Genomic DNA, 15,511 nt, shown 5'->3' on the forward strand with positions numbered 1-15,511 from the left:
CATATTCTTGATACCATTTGAAAGGAAACACTGACGTTTCTGGAAATGAATGTAGGAGAATAACATTAGATCTGGTAAAAGATAATACAAAAAAAAAACTCTTTCATCTTTGAAATGCAAGAGAAAGACCAATATATGACTTAGGAATCTAGGGGAAATTTAGATTTTGGCCACTGATGGCAACAGTGTATTGGGAGTATTGAAATAGATTTTCCATGTGTCCTTATTCTCCTTTTTAGACTGATCCAATGAACCATTGCATTTCTGTTCAAAATGTATCGGGGGGGGGGGCACCAATCCTGTAGAGGTTAACGGCTTCCATTTGGCTCATCATACTCAGCACAGTGGTCAATAAAGTGGATAGCCAGTCTTGTTATTCCTGTCAGGTCTCCTTCACAGCCCTGGTCTCAGTTTTCCTCCCGTCAGTACAGTAACCTATCTGGAACACTGGTCACTGGCAACCGACGCCGCTCTTCCGCTCCTCACCCAAGCCGGGAGGAACCAAGACAGCTCCTTGGTAGACAAGTTGGCAGGTGGGTTTTCACAACTGTCACACACTAATGGGGAAAATAAATGGACTGTCTAGGCTACTTTAGTTTAGCATGCATGATTGACCTTACAGTCATGCCTGTATGCACAGAGCATGTCCTATTCTGCATGAAATGACCATTGTGTAATAAAATAAAATTGTCATTTTGACTAAGATCACCCTGGTACGAAAGCAGTGGATTTCTGTCTAAGTATGTCCTCTCAAAGAGAAGCCATATTTGATCATTTTCTCATTATAGAATCTTCCGTTGCTATGGATAACCCATCAATGAGGTTTCTGTCTTCACACAACACTAGGCCTCTCATCTCTTTCTCGCTTTGTAAGCAGGCCTAGGCCTGGCTCTAAAATGTGCCCCTTGAACCACTGTTGGCCTAGGCCTGAGCTAAGCAGCTGGCTCTTTAATCAAACAGCCACACAACGTTTAAGCGCTTGTTCAGTCTTTAGTGCATCTCTTTACTAGTGTGTGAAATACATTGCCGAAGACCTGTAATGCACATCCCAGTCACTGGAGCAAGTATATGCATGTGTTTACATATCTCGTGTTTGTACTTTACAGTTAAAACGGATTGCAGAAAAAGATGACATTCAAGTGCTCAACGTATGTCGTGCTATCAAAAGTAATTTATTTTTTAACCTTTATTTATACAGGTTTTTTTCTCATTGAGAACATTTATTTTCCAAGAGAGACCTGGTCCAATAGCAGCAGGGGGGACAACGTTTCAGACAAAACAACTTGCATACACTAACACAACATTAAACAAAACTATAAACATTAGTGTCTCCCAGATTGGAGAACTCATTAATGGGCTCCACAGCTGGCCAATTTGTATCACAGCATCCAGCACCCCATCATGCACTTCTCTACACTCACTTATGGATGCCAAGCAGTTATTGGCATCCACTGTGCCAGAGCAGGCATACAGATGAGCTGTGTGCGACTGACTGAGCCCCACTAGGCCAGTCCACTGACGCAGGCAGGCGGGAGGACAAGAGGTGTTTAATCAGCAGTCCCAGACCTTTAACATGTCTCCAGAGACCCTGAGAGGATGACACTCCCCTAATCCCCTGTCTGTGGCGGAGCGGGTGGAGGGAGCGTGGTGTGTGAAAGTATCACTCGGCTTAGGGACAGATGGGAAAGCAGTTAACTGTGATGCGCATAGGACCTGCTCCTACATCGCAAACACAGGAAGGAAATGAATGGGGAAACAATCTTGTATCAGAAGGGATATGGTATTTATTCATTCCCAAACACACCACCACAGAGGAATGGGCTGCAATTGTTGAATGCCTTAAGTATACAGTAGCCTCTGTTCCAATCGATGTGATTCTAGCTAGACACCCATGTACACATGTTCTGTTCTCCCAGCGGGGTGAAATTAATTCCAATCAAGAGACAAGCCATAACCACAGGGGTGTATTCATTATGCCAATGGTGTTACAAAATGTTTTGCAACAAACTGTTTATTCCAAACGCTCTTCAACGTGACATAAAAGCTGTTGGGTTCTTAAACAGAAGTTGTAGTTCATTGTAATTGTATCGTTTCCACACGTTGCCATTCCAATCTGAATAGTCTGTTGGCACAAGCTGCACATCTATAAACGATCAATTATTTCGTGCTCTAAAGTGGAATGGGTTCCTTGCAGCCTCTTATTTTCTTTGAAAAGAGACAACTGAACTACAACTTCCGTTTAAGAACAAAACTCAAGTGTTTGGTGTAAACTGTTTGTTGCAAAATGTCTTGCAACAGAACAGAATCAGTGTAATGAATATACCCCTTGTTAAATCGAGGCATTTGAAAAGTAAAAATGTTATATTATTCAGTAATGATATTTGATCTCACAATCACTCAAGGCGGATGGTAATTCTGGTATTTATGCTGTCAGTGCAACGGAGATAAGAGTAAGACAGGACGCTTCAAATTCCAAAACATAGGAACGTTGGAACCATCAAGCAGGGGATCATTATACTCTGTCTGCACATTAAAGCATTCAACATAAATCTCCTTAAAAGATCCACAGCTTTCTTTCTCTAAATATAATAGTGATTATTCTGCCAAACAATGACGTGCAGTCAGAGCTTGAAGCTTCAAGTCCTTCAGCGAATACAAACATACCTCTTGATACACAGGTCATTTACAATAACATTGCCAGTTAACTTTGGTTGCTCAGGTACCGAAAGGATTGTATAGTGAAAAACTGAAAGATGGTTCACATTTGTGATTGACAGAAGAGATGCCCGTCTTTAGGCTCAATAAGTACTGTACTGACCAAAGTATTTAGAAATTGTTAAATAAAACAGTTACAAAACAATAACGTCAACAAAGTGAATGCTCTGGCTGACCATATCCTGATTTTGAACACAGATAGATAGAGCTCACTCTCTCTTAACAATAAATGGAGTCAGTGGTCATACTTCACAAAATCAATATTTAGACATACCCTTGATTGAAATAGACATCTTTGTGTTAACAGTAGCTGACAACTAGGCCATCCAGGAGTGTAGTTTGTCAAATTCCTGAGTTAAAAAACATTGATTAACAATACAGATCTTCACGGCAGAAATACATACTGTATTTAAAAAGCAGAACTACAACATGTGCAAAGCGAAATGGCAGTATACATCAGTTCACTATTGCAGCTTCTCAAAATAAAGTATTAGTCTAAAATCAAGTACAATTTATATATATTTTTTTAAATCAGACCATGTATAATGTACCATGCTGTCTGGTTGGCCATGGGTCCAGAGATTGCTGATCAGGCCGATCTGTGACCTGCGAATCTTGTTGCAGTGGGGGCAGGAAGGTTTGTGTCCTCTCCTTGCCTCCTTTTTAAAAAGGTCAGAGGTAATCGAGGGGAGGAAACACAAAATGGGCTTGTATGAAATGAGACTCCATTTATAGAAGAGGAATCCTTAAATATGTGTTAAGTGGTAAAAATCCATTTTGCCTGTTGTGCCAGACATTTTATAGATGAGTTGCGTAACAAAGAGGAGCAAACTCCTCCGTTCACCTTTAACAAATATGGAGACCACTTATGGGTCACGTATGAGAGGACGGACACACACAGCCCTACTCACTCTACAAAATCCCTACTTGCATTTAAGAAAAATTGTCAGTCACATGACTAAGTGAAAATGAGACTGAGTTTGCCCCTATTTAAACAAACCACACATACTTCTGAACACCATACATCTGACAGAACTAAAACAGTAAGATCCTCTGACATTCTCCTGAGTGACAAAAGCACCACTTCCCAATCCCACGTAGAGTTAAATCCGGAGATGTCAGAGGCTGGCGTGGGTACTAATGGGATCTCTACCGGGAATAATAGTCTGGGGAGAAGAGTCGTGGTTTGTGGCTGCTCATTGGGTCCGGGGAGGTCATCTTGTGGACGAAGGAGTTTGAGGTGAAACCTGAAACAGAGGTGTGAGTGAAGCACAGCTGGCAATTCTTTTGTTGAGCAGTAGTGAAACTCAAGCACCTTCAGTGGAACAGAGACTATATGAGAGCAATGAACAGCTGTAATCAATGTCTCCAAGCAGCTATTAACCAAATGAGCAAAACAAGATTGCTAAACACAGATGAAATAAAATGTAAATGTACTGCAGCTACCACTCTCTCCATTAAATTGTGTTGCAGAGGTATAGAGCCTATTAGAAAACTGTAAATTGAAGCAAACACTATTTAAAAGCGGGTAAGTTGCCAAACAAAGTAATCCGTCATCTCTTTAACGAGTTATTTCCTATACCATTCAGCAGAAATTCCATCACAAATTTATACTAAGCCCATTAAGAAATTTGGTAGTAATTACTTGTTTTTTTCCTGTACCGCCTAAAGCGAAGGAATTGCACTTCAAAATATTTAATGGTTCCTGACTTCCCTGAACAGTTGCATATCGCGGGGACTATTCAATGCTATTGCAGTCTGCCACAGAATGTTTTTGTGCTGTCAGGGGCAGTCAGGTCTGCTAAATTGTAATTACTTCGCTACTATGGCCTATTTATTGCCTTACCTCCTCACGCCATTTGCACACACTGTATATAAACTTCTTTCCTATTGTGTTATTGACTGTGCGCTTGTTTATTCCATGTGTAAATCTGTGTTGTTGTTTGAGTCGCACTGCTTTGCTTTATCTTGGCCAGGTCACAGTTGTCAATGAGAACTTGTTCTCAACTAGCTTACCTGGTTAAATAAAAGGTGAAATTTAAAAATATATATTCTACGGGAGAATTCCTTTGGCATAGATTCAAGTTTGATTACAATAACTATTTTGTGACAGAAATTGAAACACCATTTGTTTTTCCTTTGTGCTTATAGAAAAATTCTGGAGTGATATGACTGGTTAGAAAAATCTTTCCCATATCCCAGTTTACTAAAGATAATGTAACTTTCGGTATAATAATGGAAGATAAGAACATTACATTTCTATTGAAAGTTCTACTTATTTTGGGTAAATTTTATATTCATAAAAATGCATAAAAACCCAGCCTTTGCTTTGTTTTTCAGAAATAAATGTTTAATTACTTCGATTCATTGGAATGTATATGGAGAAAAAAGTTGGCAAAAAGACTCCTGAAATGAACGAATGAGTTATTAGTTATGTTGTACCCCTTGTGTGCTCGGTTTCCTACTGATTCTATTTGAATGCATGTTAGGGGCGGCAGGTAGCCTAGTGGTTAGAGTGTTGGACTAGTAACCGAAAGGTTGCAAGATCGAATCCCTGAGCTGACAAGGTAAAAATCTGTCGTTCCGCCCCTGAACAAGGCAGTTAACCCACTAGGCCGTCATTGAAAATAAGAATTTGTTCCTAACTGACTTGCCTAGTTAATTAAAATTATACTTTGTTTTTTATTACCAATGTACAAGTACAATAAACTATTTACAAGACATATTGTAAAAAATGACAGGTCTCTACCTGAAGGGGGCGGTGTTCTCTGAATGAAGGCTGGGTGAGGTGCTAAGTCCTTCTCAGAAAACAGTGCATGACACACTTGATGGGAAGAGAGCATTAACATCACATGTTAGACGGTCAAATGGTTCCTGAAGATCTGCAGTATCATCAAGAAATTCACATTCCCCGCCTAGGGCTGGGTGATATATCGTATTTTAAGATACCAGTTTGGATCCACATACTGGTATGGATTTTTATAATCTATAACAATATTTTCACACAGTGCTAAATACGTTCTACTGGACTACTTCGTCAGTTTTGTCCTAGTTTGGATGAGTATAAAACAAATCACAACGCAGATAACAAATGATTTGGTTTTAATGCGCTGTCATCCTAGGGTCATACACTACTCAATATATTTCAAACTTGTATTATTCAGAAACATAAACTACCATAAAATACTGCAATACCGTCAAAAATGAGATCTGATATGACATTTTGGCTATATCGCCCAGCCCCATGATTTCATTGTATCGACTTATAATGCAGACCTGCTGACACAGTAAAGAGGTGGCCAGCCTTGTGGGGGAAGTGGCAACTCACCGATGATGATGATGGCCGTGCCAGTCAGTAGAGTGAAAATGGTGAAGAACATCATCTGGTAGGAGTCTATGAAGCCCTGCAGGAAATGGGCTCCCTCCATGTTAACCACGGGAGCAGCAGCTGGAGAGTGGAGGAGGACAGAGGGGTGGGTGAGACTAGGACCTTCTAGCCGTTATGAACTTGTTCTTTGTAAAGCAGAATCCCTGTTGAATGTTTTGATACAACAACGACACAATGGTATGGTGCTAGTTGGCGCTGCAGAGAAATCCTAATGTGCTCCATTTCTCCAGCCAATTAACACCTAATGGCTTTATGGATGGCTGGTCAGAAGATGCAGGGTTCACACTGCAGTCTCCTGCTTTCCTACTGATGCAGTAATAATACAGCTCTAAGATGAGATGACGGACCTGAACATTTTAAAGAAAGGTTTCCCCAAGTCTCAAACGTTTGGGAAGTGTAATAGTGTGTAGATACTTTCCCCTACTACACCGCATCTTGCTACCCTGCACCATCACAGCATTAAACCATTAATATATCTTCAGCCCTGTTCCACTCAGAGATGACGTTGCTGACCTTGCATGGTGGTGCTGGGGTCAGCCACGTGGATGAGGGTGACTGGGATGACGAGGGTGTGGCCAGTGGATGAGCTGGTTATGGAGACGGAGGCGGAGGCTGCAGCCTGGGGGTCCATGGTACTGACCATGTACTTCAAGAAACTGGGGAAGCCGTTAGACACCTCTCTCTCCTGAACCGAGATGGACAGAGAACTGGACGATACCTAACGGACAGGAGGAGGAGATGGTGGGTGAATCAGCGGGGTTATAGAGAATTAACATCCAGTGCCAAATGTTTTACATCCCTCATTGTCCATCATCATTCATTTCCCTTCTCCATTTTTATCTCCTTCTCTAAAGTGTGATGAGACCCATGTCAAAGGTACTTTATATGAAAGTTGATTGACATCCAGACCTTCAGGCTGTCGAGTGCTGAGGCGGGGCCGTAGACGGTGAGCTCTGCGCTGGGCTGCAGGTTGCTGAGCAGCAGCTCTGTCTGGTCAGAATACAGGCCGGTCTCCACAGGCAGCCTGGCACAGACCTGCTTCCCAGAGAAAGCACTGCCCTTCACCCCAGCCCTCACCAACAGGCTGGTCATGGACAGGCTCAGCACCCGGGTCTGCTGGTCACTCAGAGGCTGCAATGTCAGAGAGCAGGAGTAGAAGCCTGGAAGGAGGAGATATAGAATTACAAACCAGTCTAATGTGTGCACAAGTCTAAGGGTCTAAAGAGAAAGTGACGTCAACAGTCTCATTTCAAGACTTCAATGTTCATGGATGCTTACTTTTTAAAGAGTATGCTTGTCCTCTACAACCACAACACGTTCCCAGATGCTAACACAATTAGGCCTACCCCCGCTATCAGCCGTTTGGAGAAAGGGAGCCCATTCAGCTGACTATATTATCCCTACACGGTTTATGGCCTTCAGTGAATTCATTTCATGAGAGTTACAGGTATTGATTATTCCCTCGTAAACACTACTTTCTTGCCCTCTTTGCCACAACAGCCCCTGGTGCACTCCACACACACACACACACAAGCTGGCCCACTGTGGGTTTAGTAAATCCCTGCATGCATTTTCATTGGATCTAATGGACGGTTAATGATGTGAAGGTCATATCCATTATACATAAGTAAACTGAAACTTAGAGCAAAGACCATCCAGTGAACATATTGGCCAACATTTCCCACATCATTCTTGAGCCTTAACAGGTCCTACCGGTGCTGGGATCGAAGCTGGTGTTTGTGAGGTAGACGTTGTGTGCGGAGAACTCGACAGCGTCACTGGTGAAGCTCAGAAGGCAGCTGACGGAGGTCTCTGGGTGCAGCAGGGCGATAGACGCAGTCTGGACCGAGGAACAGGACCCTATGAGGTTGTTCCCTCCCTCTCTGGTGGTGAGCAGCACCCTGGTGTCCTTGTCCCCCCTCACCGCTGTCCTGGTGGGTCCCTCCACCACTACCTGGCACAAACACACAGGGAGGCACAACACTGGCATCTCTTGGGGTGCATCTCAATGCAATGACAAAGGAACAGGGCTGGTAAAAGCGATTCCAGGAGTTGCCTCACCTATCCTGTGATGTGGACCTTTACACTCGTACCAGTATACTGGTAGAAAATGGCAGATTTGAACACTGATCAATTGCTAAATTGGAACGCAATGACTGTACAGTAACATGCTATACATGACAGAGCTCAGGCTCTGCACCTCACAGCACTGTATGGGTTTTGAGTGACAGCTGTTCTGAACTTGACCACCACGCACAACAGGTTGCTCCCATCCCTCAAGCTAGTTGGGCAACTTTTGCACATTTGTTGTTGTCTGAGTGAGGGTTGCTGTAACTGAAGAGGACTCGATATACACTGCTCAAAAAAATAAAGGGAACACTTAAACAACACAATGTAACTCCAAGTCAATTACACTTCTGTAAAATCAAACTGTCCACTTAGGAAGCAACACTGATTGACAATAAGTTTCACATGCTGTTGTGCAAATGGAATAGACAACAGGTAGAAATTATAGGCAATTAGCAAGACACCCCCAATAAAGGAGTGGTTCTGCAGGTGGGGACCACAGACCACTTCTCAGTTCCTATGCTTCCTGGCTGATGTTTTGGTCACTTTTGAATGCTGGCGGTGCTTTCACTCTAGTGGTAGCATGAGATGGAGTCTACAACCCACACAAGTGGCTCAGGTAGTGCAGCTCATCCAGGATGGCACATCAATGCGAGCTGTGGCAAGAAGGTTTGCTGTGTCTGTCAGCGTAGTGGAGGCGCTACCAGGAGACAGGCCAGTACATCAGGAGACGTGGAGGAGGCCGTAGGAGGGCAACAACCCAGCAGCAGGACCGCTACCTCCGCCTTTGTGCAAGGAGGAGCAGGAGAAGCACTGCCAGAGCCCAGCAAAATGACCTCCAGCAGGCCACAAATGTGCACGTGTCTGCTCAAACGGTCAGAAACAGACTCCATGAGGGTGGTATGAGGGCCCGACGTCCACAGGTGGGGGTTGTGCTTACAGCCCAACACCGTGCAGGGCGTTTGGCATTTGCCAGAGAACACCAAGATTGGCAAATTCGCCACTGGCGCCCTGTGCTCTTCACAGATGAAAGCAGGTTCACACTGAGCACGTGACAGACGTGACAGAGTCTGGAGATGCCGTGGAGAATGTTCTGCTGCCTGAAACATCCTCCAGCATGACCGGTTTGGCAGTGGGTCAGTCATGGTGTGGGGTGGCATTTCTTTGGGGGGGCCGCACAGCCCTCCAATGTGCTCGCCAGAGGTAGCCTGACTGCCATTAGGTACCGAGATGAGATCCTCAGACCCCTTGTGAGACCATATGCTGGTGCGGTTGGCCCTGGGTTCCTCCTAATGCAAGACAATGCTAGACCTCATGTGGCTGGAGTGTGTCAGCAGTTCCTGCAAGAGGAAGGCATTGATGCTATGGACTGGCCCGCCCGTTCCCCAGACCTGAATCCAATTGAGCACATCTGGGACATCATGTCTCACTCCATCCACCAACGCCATGTTGCACCACAGACTGTCCAGGAGTTGGCGGATGCTTTAGTCCAGGTCTGGGAGGAGATCCCTCAGGAGACCATCCGCCACCTCATCAGGAGCATGCCCAGGCGTTGTAGGGAGGTCATACAGGCACGTGGAGGCCACACACACTACTGAGACTCATTTTGACTTGTTTTAAGGACATTGCATCAAAGTTGGATCAGCCTGTAGTGTGGTTTTCCACTTTAATTTTTAGTGTGACTCCAAATCCAGACCTCCATAGGTTGATAAATTGGATTTCCATTGATTATTTTTGTGTGATTTTGTTGTCAGCACATTCAACTATGTAAAGAAAAATGTATTTAATAAGATTATTTCTTTCATTCAGATCTAGGATGTGTTGTTTAAGTGTTCCCTTTATTTTTTTGAGCAGTATATTTTGAAAGATGAGACGTAGAGGATTCTAATACAGTAAATCACACTTTGATGTCATTCAAAAGCCAAACACCCGCGAGTCCAAATGTGTCAACGCTTATGATCACTACGTTTGATGTACAGTTACAAGATGACATACCCTGGGTTGTTCTGAACAGAATGAGCCTATTTGTCCATTGTGAAGAAAATTTGCAGTGGAACACGCACCTGAATGGAGTCACAGCTCCTATGTGCACCAAAATGACGATCTGTTTCTCCGAATTGCCTTGTAAAAGCCTAACACTAAGACTATATTTTTTAACTTAGCTAATCATGAATAGGATTTCAAATGATGCCCACCTGACCCAGATTGTGATTTATAAATGGTCTGTTTTTAAATTGAGTAAAAAAACATTGTGTGATGGCAGGGATGCAGGGGTTGTATTCCAAACCAAAAAACTATAAGTGTGCTTGCTGGAGTTCCCCAATGGCAGAGCTAGGACTCATAAAAGCACCTTATAGACTTCGAGTCATAAAAGTGCATTGAAATTACTTAGGAACTGGTGCACACTTTGGTCCTCTACTGTCTAATAATTTTCCATAATCTCCAAACTGTTCCCTTTTAATTCCTACCATGCTTTTCATATGGTCTGTAAGAAACATTTCAATTTAGCCCTATCCATATAGGCCAATTCCAGCTACGCAAGTGAACAGCTGTGTATATTCATTTCAGTGTTCAGTACAGCAACATGGTATCTGTTAACATCTCCATGCAGAGTCATTCTCCTTTAAAATGTCATTACCGAGTTATCTACTCAACCAGATAGCATCCATCTAATCCACACGGATCCTCCTCAGCCCTTCACTCCCTGCTAATTGGGAAAGATTCATATGTAAATGCACAAAAGGCCTGTAGTAGCCAGAAGGAGGGAGCTGCCTGGAAGAGACAGACAGACTCTCTCTCTCTATGTGTTTGTGTGAGAGAGAGAGCTCAATCTCAGAGAGGAAGGCTGGGCTAGTAATGAATCCTTACCATGCTGCCTGCGTCATGTTGCTCTGCAGAGAATCGCCACATAAGGGGAGGGGCATCACACACATTACACAACATCTACACTAGTGGGAAAGGGAAAGAGGGATACCTAGTCAGTTGTACAATTGAATGCATTCAACTGAAATGTGTCTTCCGCATTTATCTCAACCCTTCTGAATCAGAGAGGTGCAGGGGACTGTCTTAATCGACATCCACGTCTTCGGCGCCTGGAGAACAGTGTTTTTTTTTTACCTTGTCAGCTCGGGGACTCGATCTAGCAACCTTTCGGATACTGGCCCAACGCTCTAACCACTAGTCTACCTGGCCCAACACTCTAACCACTAGGCTACCTTACACAAAGCTGTCTTTGCGATCATGATGGTGATGAGATAAGTGTTTGTGATGCATCCGCATGGTGTCAGATTTGATGGAGATATCACCTTACCTCCATAGCTAATGTATAAAACAAGTATAGTACCTCTCTGTAGGTCTTCAGCAGGCCAGTGATCTCATAGTAGACAGTGGCGGTGCCTGCATCTCTGGCCACGCCCACGCCCGTTTTAGAGTCCACCTGCAGCACGCCAGTGGATGATGAGCTCCAGGTACCCAGTACACCTGTAGGGAAGAGACAAGAGCTGATACATTACACAAAGCTCAACGCTCCCAACTAGAATATTCACACTTCATTTAAAAGACTGTCTTATAGTTCACACTGCTTCACTCAGGGCTGACAATGGTAATGTTTGCAAACCTCCAATAAACATTCTTATTTCTAGCTTTGAAAAAAAGCTAGAAAAAAAGCTGCAGAAAAACGACTGCATTCAGAACTACATAAACAAAGTAAATTGCAAAAATTATCATTATCTCATTAACATAATAAAGATGCAATATCAAAAGAACCAATCGATCCAATGAAACATACATTTCAATCCAAAATAGTCTGAACATCTTTCGTAGATAAGCCTCCGTCATTTCATGCACCTTGGTTGTACTACTAGTAACAGTGCATGTTATTTTACAACACCACATTAACCTCTCTCTGACGTCTCACCTTGGGGGCTGAGGTGCTGGGCACTCAGGCAAACCACATCTCCCACCACCAGCATCGTGGCGTCCTCTGGGTGGATAGCATGCTGGACTGGCAGCGCCAGGTAGTCAGCCATCCCCGTATTCTCCTCGTCCCACACGGCCAGCAGGGTGAGCCCGACGTTGACCGTCCGCACAGTCAGACTGTTGTTACATGGGCCTCGGCCAACCTGCACCAGGTCGTCCCTACAGACAGACAGGAGATCGAATGGTCAACATGAGTTTGGTTGGTATAACCAGTAATCAACTACCTCTGCCTGGACACAAGACCAGAAGTGACTCTCCTGTGGCCCTATAGGGCCCCAATCACAGTCAGAGCCCCTTATTACCCCACCATCTTACTTACTCTTATTTGGACACATCTCTTCTATAGTCAGTCAGCACTTTGAGAACAAAATAATGCAATCAATTTATTGTGCAAGCGAATGAGGGAGTCCCTAGCAGGGCTGAGCAGCACAGCCTCCCCTCTTCACCCTCACCTATTCTTTAGCTCAGGTGGAAACAACTCACTCTGAAATGGGAATCAAATCTAATTTTATTGATCACATACATACATTTAGAAGATGTTATAACGGGTGTAGAGAAATGCTTGTGTTCCTAGCTCCAACAGTGCAGCAATATCTAACAATTCACAACAATACACAGAAATCTAAAAGTCAAATACTGGAAATAAGAAAAGTAAATAGTAGGACAAGCAATTTCGGAGTGGCATTGACTAAAATACAGTAGAATAAAATAGAGTACATACATATGAAATGAGTAAAGCAGTACATAAACGTTATTAAAGTGACCAGTGATTCCATGTCTATGTATATAGAGCAGCAGCCTCTAAGGTGCAGGGTTGAGTAACCGGGTGGTAGCAGGCTAGTGATGGCTATTTAACAGTCTGATGTCCTTGAGATAGAAACTGTTTTTCAGTCTCCTGGCCCCAGCTTGCGGTGGGCAGACCGCACCACCTTCTGGAGAGTCCTGCGGTTGCGGGCGGTGCAGTTGCCGTACCAGGCGGTGATACAGCCCGACAGGATTCTTTCAATTGTGCATCTGTAAAAGTTTGTGAGGTCTTAGGGGCCAAGCCAAAGTTATTCAGCCTCCTGAAGTTGAAGAGGCACTGTTGCGCCTTATTCACCACACCGTCTGTGTGGGTGGACCATTTCAGATCGTCAATTTCTGGTCTGGGTAGATTTTAATATTCACAGTGGGGACAACATCCCCTATACACTTCCTGATAAACTCAGTCACCGTGTCCATGTATACATCCATGTTATTATACGTGAACATATCCCGGAATATATCCCAGTCCGTGTGATCAAAACAATCTTGAAGCAAGGATTCCGATTTGTCAGACCAGCATTGAATAGACCAATGCAGTTGTTTGACGGCCATAGTGGTATCGGCTTGAGGGGGAATATCCATGGCTGTGACTATAACCAAAGAGAATTCTCTTGGGAGGTAATACGGTCGGGCATTTGATTGCGCGGTATTCTAGGTCAGGTGAACAAAATGACTTGAGTTTCTATAAGATATCATAATCACACCATGAGTACTTAATCATGAAACATACACCACCGCCCTTCATTCTTGTATGCAATGTACTGAGAACCCAGCTGGCTGTATGGATGGGGACAGTATATCTGGAGAGAGCCATGATTCTGTGAAACAGAGTATGTTACTGTCCCTGATGTCTCTCTGGAAGGAGATCCTCGCCCTGAGCTCGTCTAATTTATTTGTCCTGGGACTGAACATTAGCGAGTAATATACTCTGAAGCGGTGGATGGTGTGCACGCCTCCTGAGTCAGACTAGAAGTCCACTCCGAATACCTCTTCAAAGCCGGCGTCTTGGAGCAGCCTCTGGGATAAGTTCAATTGCCCTGGGGGTGTGTGAACAAAGGATTCAATTCGGGAAAGTAGTAATCCTGGTCCTAATGCTGGTTACCGCCCCTCTGATATCCAAAAGTTATTACTTATGTAGTAACACAAAAAGCGTACTGGGCTAATAATGTAATAAATAACACGCAAAAAAACAATACTGCAAAGTTGCTTAGGAGCTAGAAGCAGAGCTGCCATGTCTGCCGGCACCATCTTGCTAAGTATCAGCCAGCTAAATTAATGTTGTGAACTTTGGGAGAGAGGTGTTGGCTTTTTTTTTAAAAACTATGGTCGATGTCCAAGCCGCCGCAGAAATCTAATTAGCACAATAAAAACAACCCCATAACAATCTGTCAGTTTAAGCTAGAGATATCTGCATTGGATGCATCCGCCTATGTAACACTTCTGCATCAGTGGTGAAAGGTGACAGAGCTAGAGCGGTGCTCGTCAGACCCATGAGACGTCCCAAAAATCAGTCTTCTCACAAAATCGTCTGTAGCGTGCCAACTGTTTGGCCTACAAATTATTATGACCCATCTATGGAAAGATGCTAAGACCTCCAAGCGTCTTGGGACTCGTCTGAAGTCGGTGCAGACAATCTGCCAACTTCTGTCTGTAGTGTCAAAACAGTTTGGACTACACACTAAAATAACCCCTCTGTGGAAAGGTGAGACTCTCACAAACACGTCAGTTGTTTTGCTCTAGGACATCAACAGGCCTCACAAGACTCGTCTGAATATATGGAGACTGTTTAGTGCCAAAAATAAGGGATTAAATACATGGAGAAAAATAATATATGTTTCCTGATCTGTCTTCTGCCTCTCAGATAGGACAGACACTTCAGAACAACCTTTCTTTGGATTTTTTTTTATTTGGGGGGGGGGGGAAACTATCTGTTATTCAATGCGTTTGTATTGGCTAATAGCAGCAAGGCCTAAAATTATGTCATCAAATAACTTTTGTATATCTTTTTTGATACTTCAAGGTGTCTTAAAATTCAAAATCTAATAGCAAAATGATCCTTGGTATGACTTTAAAACAATGCCATATAGTTCAGTAGCATCTCCCCCCTCCCCCGGCTTAGACTCTTGTGGGTGTCATGGTGCACTCGTTTACTGTAGTTGTACTGCTGCAGCATTCGGATAAACAGACTGTGGCTGTGCAACGTGCAGTCACAATCACACAGACATACTTTGTGTTGTACTCAAACAGCAAAACACAGACGAATCCCAGTGTTTCCACTTCTACACATCTCAATGTCCGGTACGGGTCAATATCATAAAAAGTACACCCCATACAGAGCATTAGAATGTAATTCTGAAAATCAATACTAGGCAGGGAGTCACTATTTACAATGTTTACTTTGCTGAGGGGCTACAAGAACTGATTGAATAAATGCATTCTGAGAGATTTAAGTGTTAAATTAAAATGTTCTGTTCCACTGGTAAAGGCAATGGAGAGACATTAGTTTGAGGAAAGATGGAAGAGTTTGCGCCAACAGATCCCTCCGAGAGCAGCTTTGGC

At 43.6% G+C, this 15,511-nt stretch overlaps 1 protein-coding gene across 2 annotated transcripts in view; it reads right to left on the reverse strand.

Annotated features, from left to right (window-relative positions):
- Positions 1–1,761: 1,761 nt before the first annotated feature.
- LOC115168402 (nuclear pore membrane glycoprotein 210) overlaps positions 1,762–15,511 on the reverse strand; it is a 51,862-nt gene continuing 38,112 nt past the window's right edge. For both annotated transcript variants that reach the window (XM_029723646.1, XM_029723645.1), the window contains exons 33-40: positions 12,087–12,307; positions 11,514–11,650; positions 7,817–8,057; positions 7,013–7,263; positions 6,617–6,821; positions 6,044–6,163; positions 5,465–5,539; positions 1,762–3,962 (exon numbers count right to left, since the gene is read on the reverse strand). In XM_029723646.1, the coding sequence (XP_029579506.1) occupies positions 3,865–3,962; positions 5,465–5,539; positions 6,044–6,163; positions 6,617–6,821; positions 7,013–7,263; positions 7,817–8,057; positions 11,514–11,650; positions 12,087–12,307 (1,348 nt within the window). In that variant the 3' untranslated portion in view covers positions 1,762–3,864. The remainder of the gene's footprint in view (positions 3,963–5,464; positions 5,540–6,043; positions 6,164–6,616; positions 6,822–7,012; positions 7,264–7,816; positions 8,058–11,513; positions 11,651–12,086; positions 12,308–15,511) is intronic.

The sequence above is a fragment of the Salmo trutta genome, chromosome 30 (genome assembly GCF_901001165.1).
Source record: "Salmo trutta chromosome 30, fSalTru1.1, whole genome shotgun sequence".
NCBI classification, from domain to species: Eukaryota; Metazoa; Chordata; class Actinopteri; order Salmoniformes; family Salmonidae; genus Salmo; species Salmo trutta.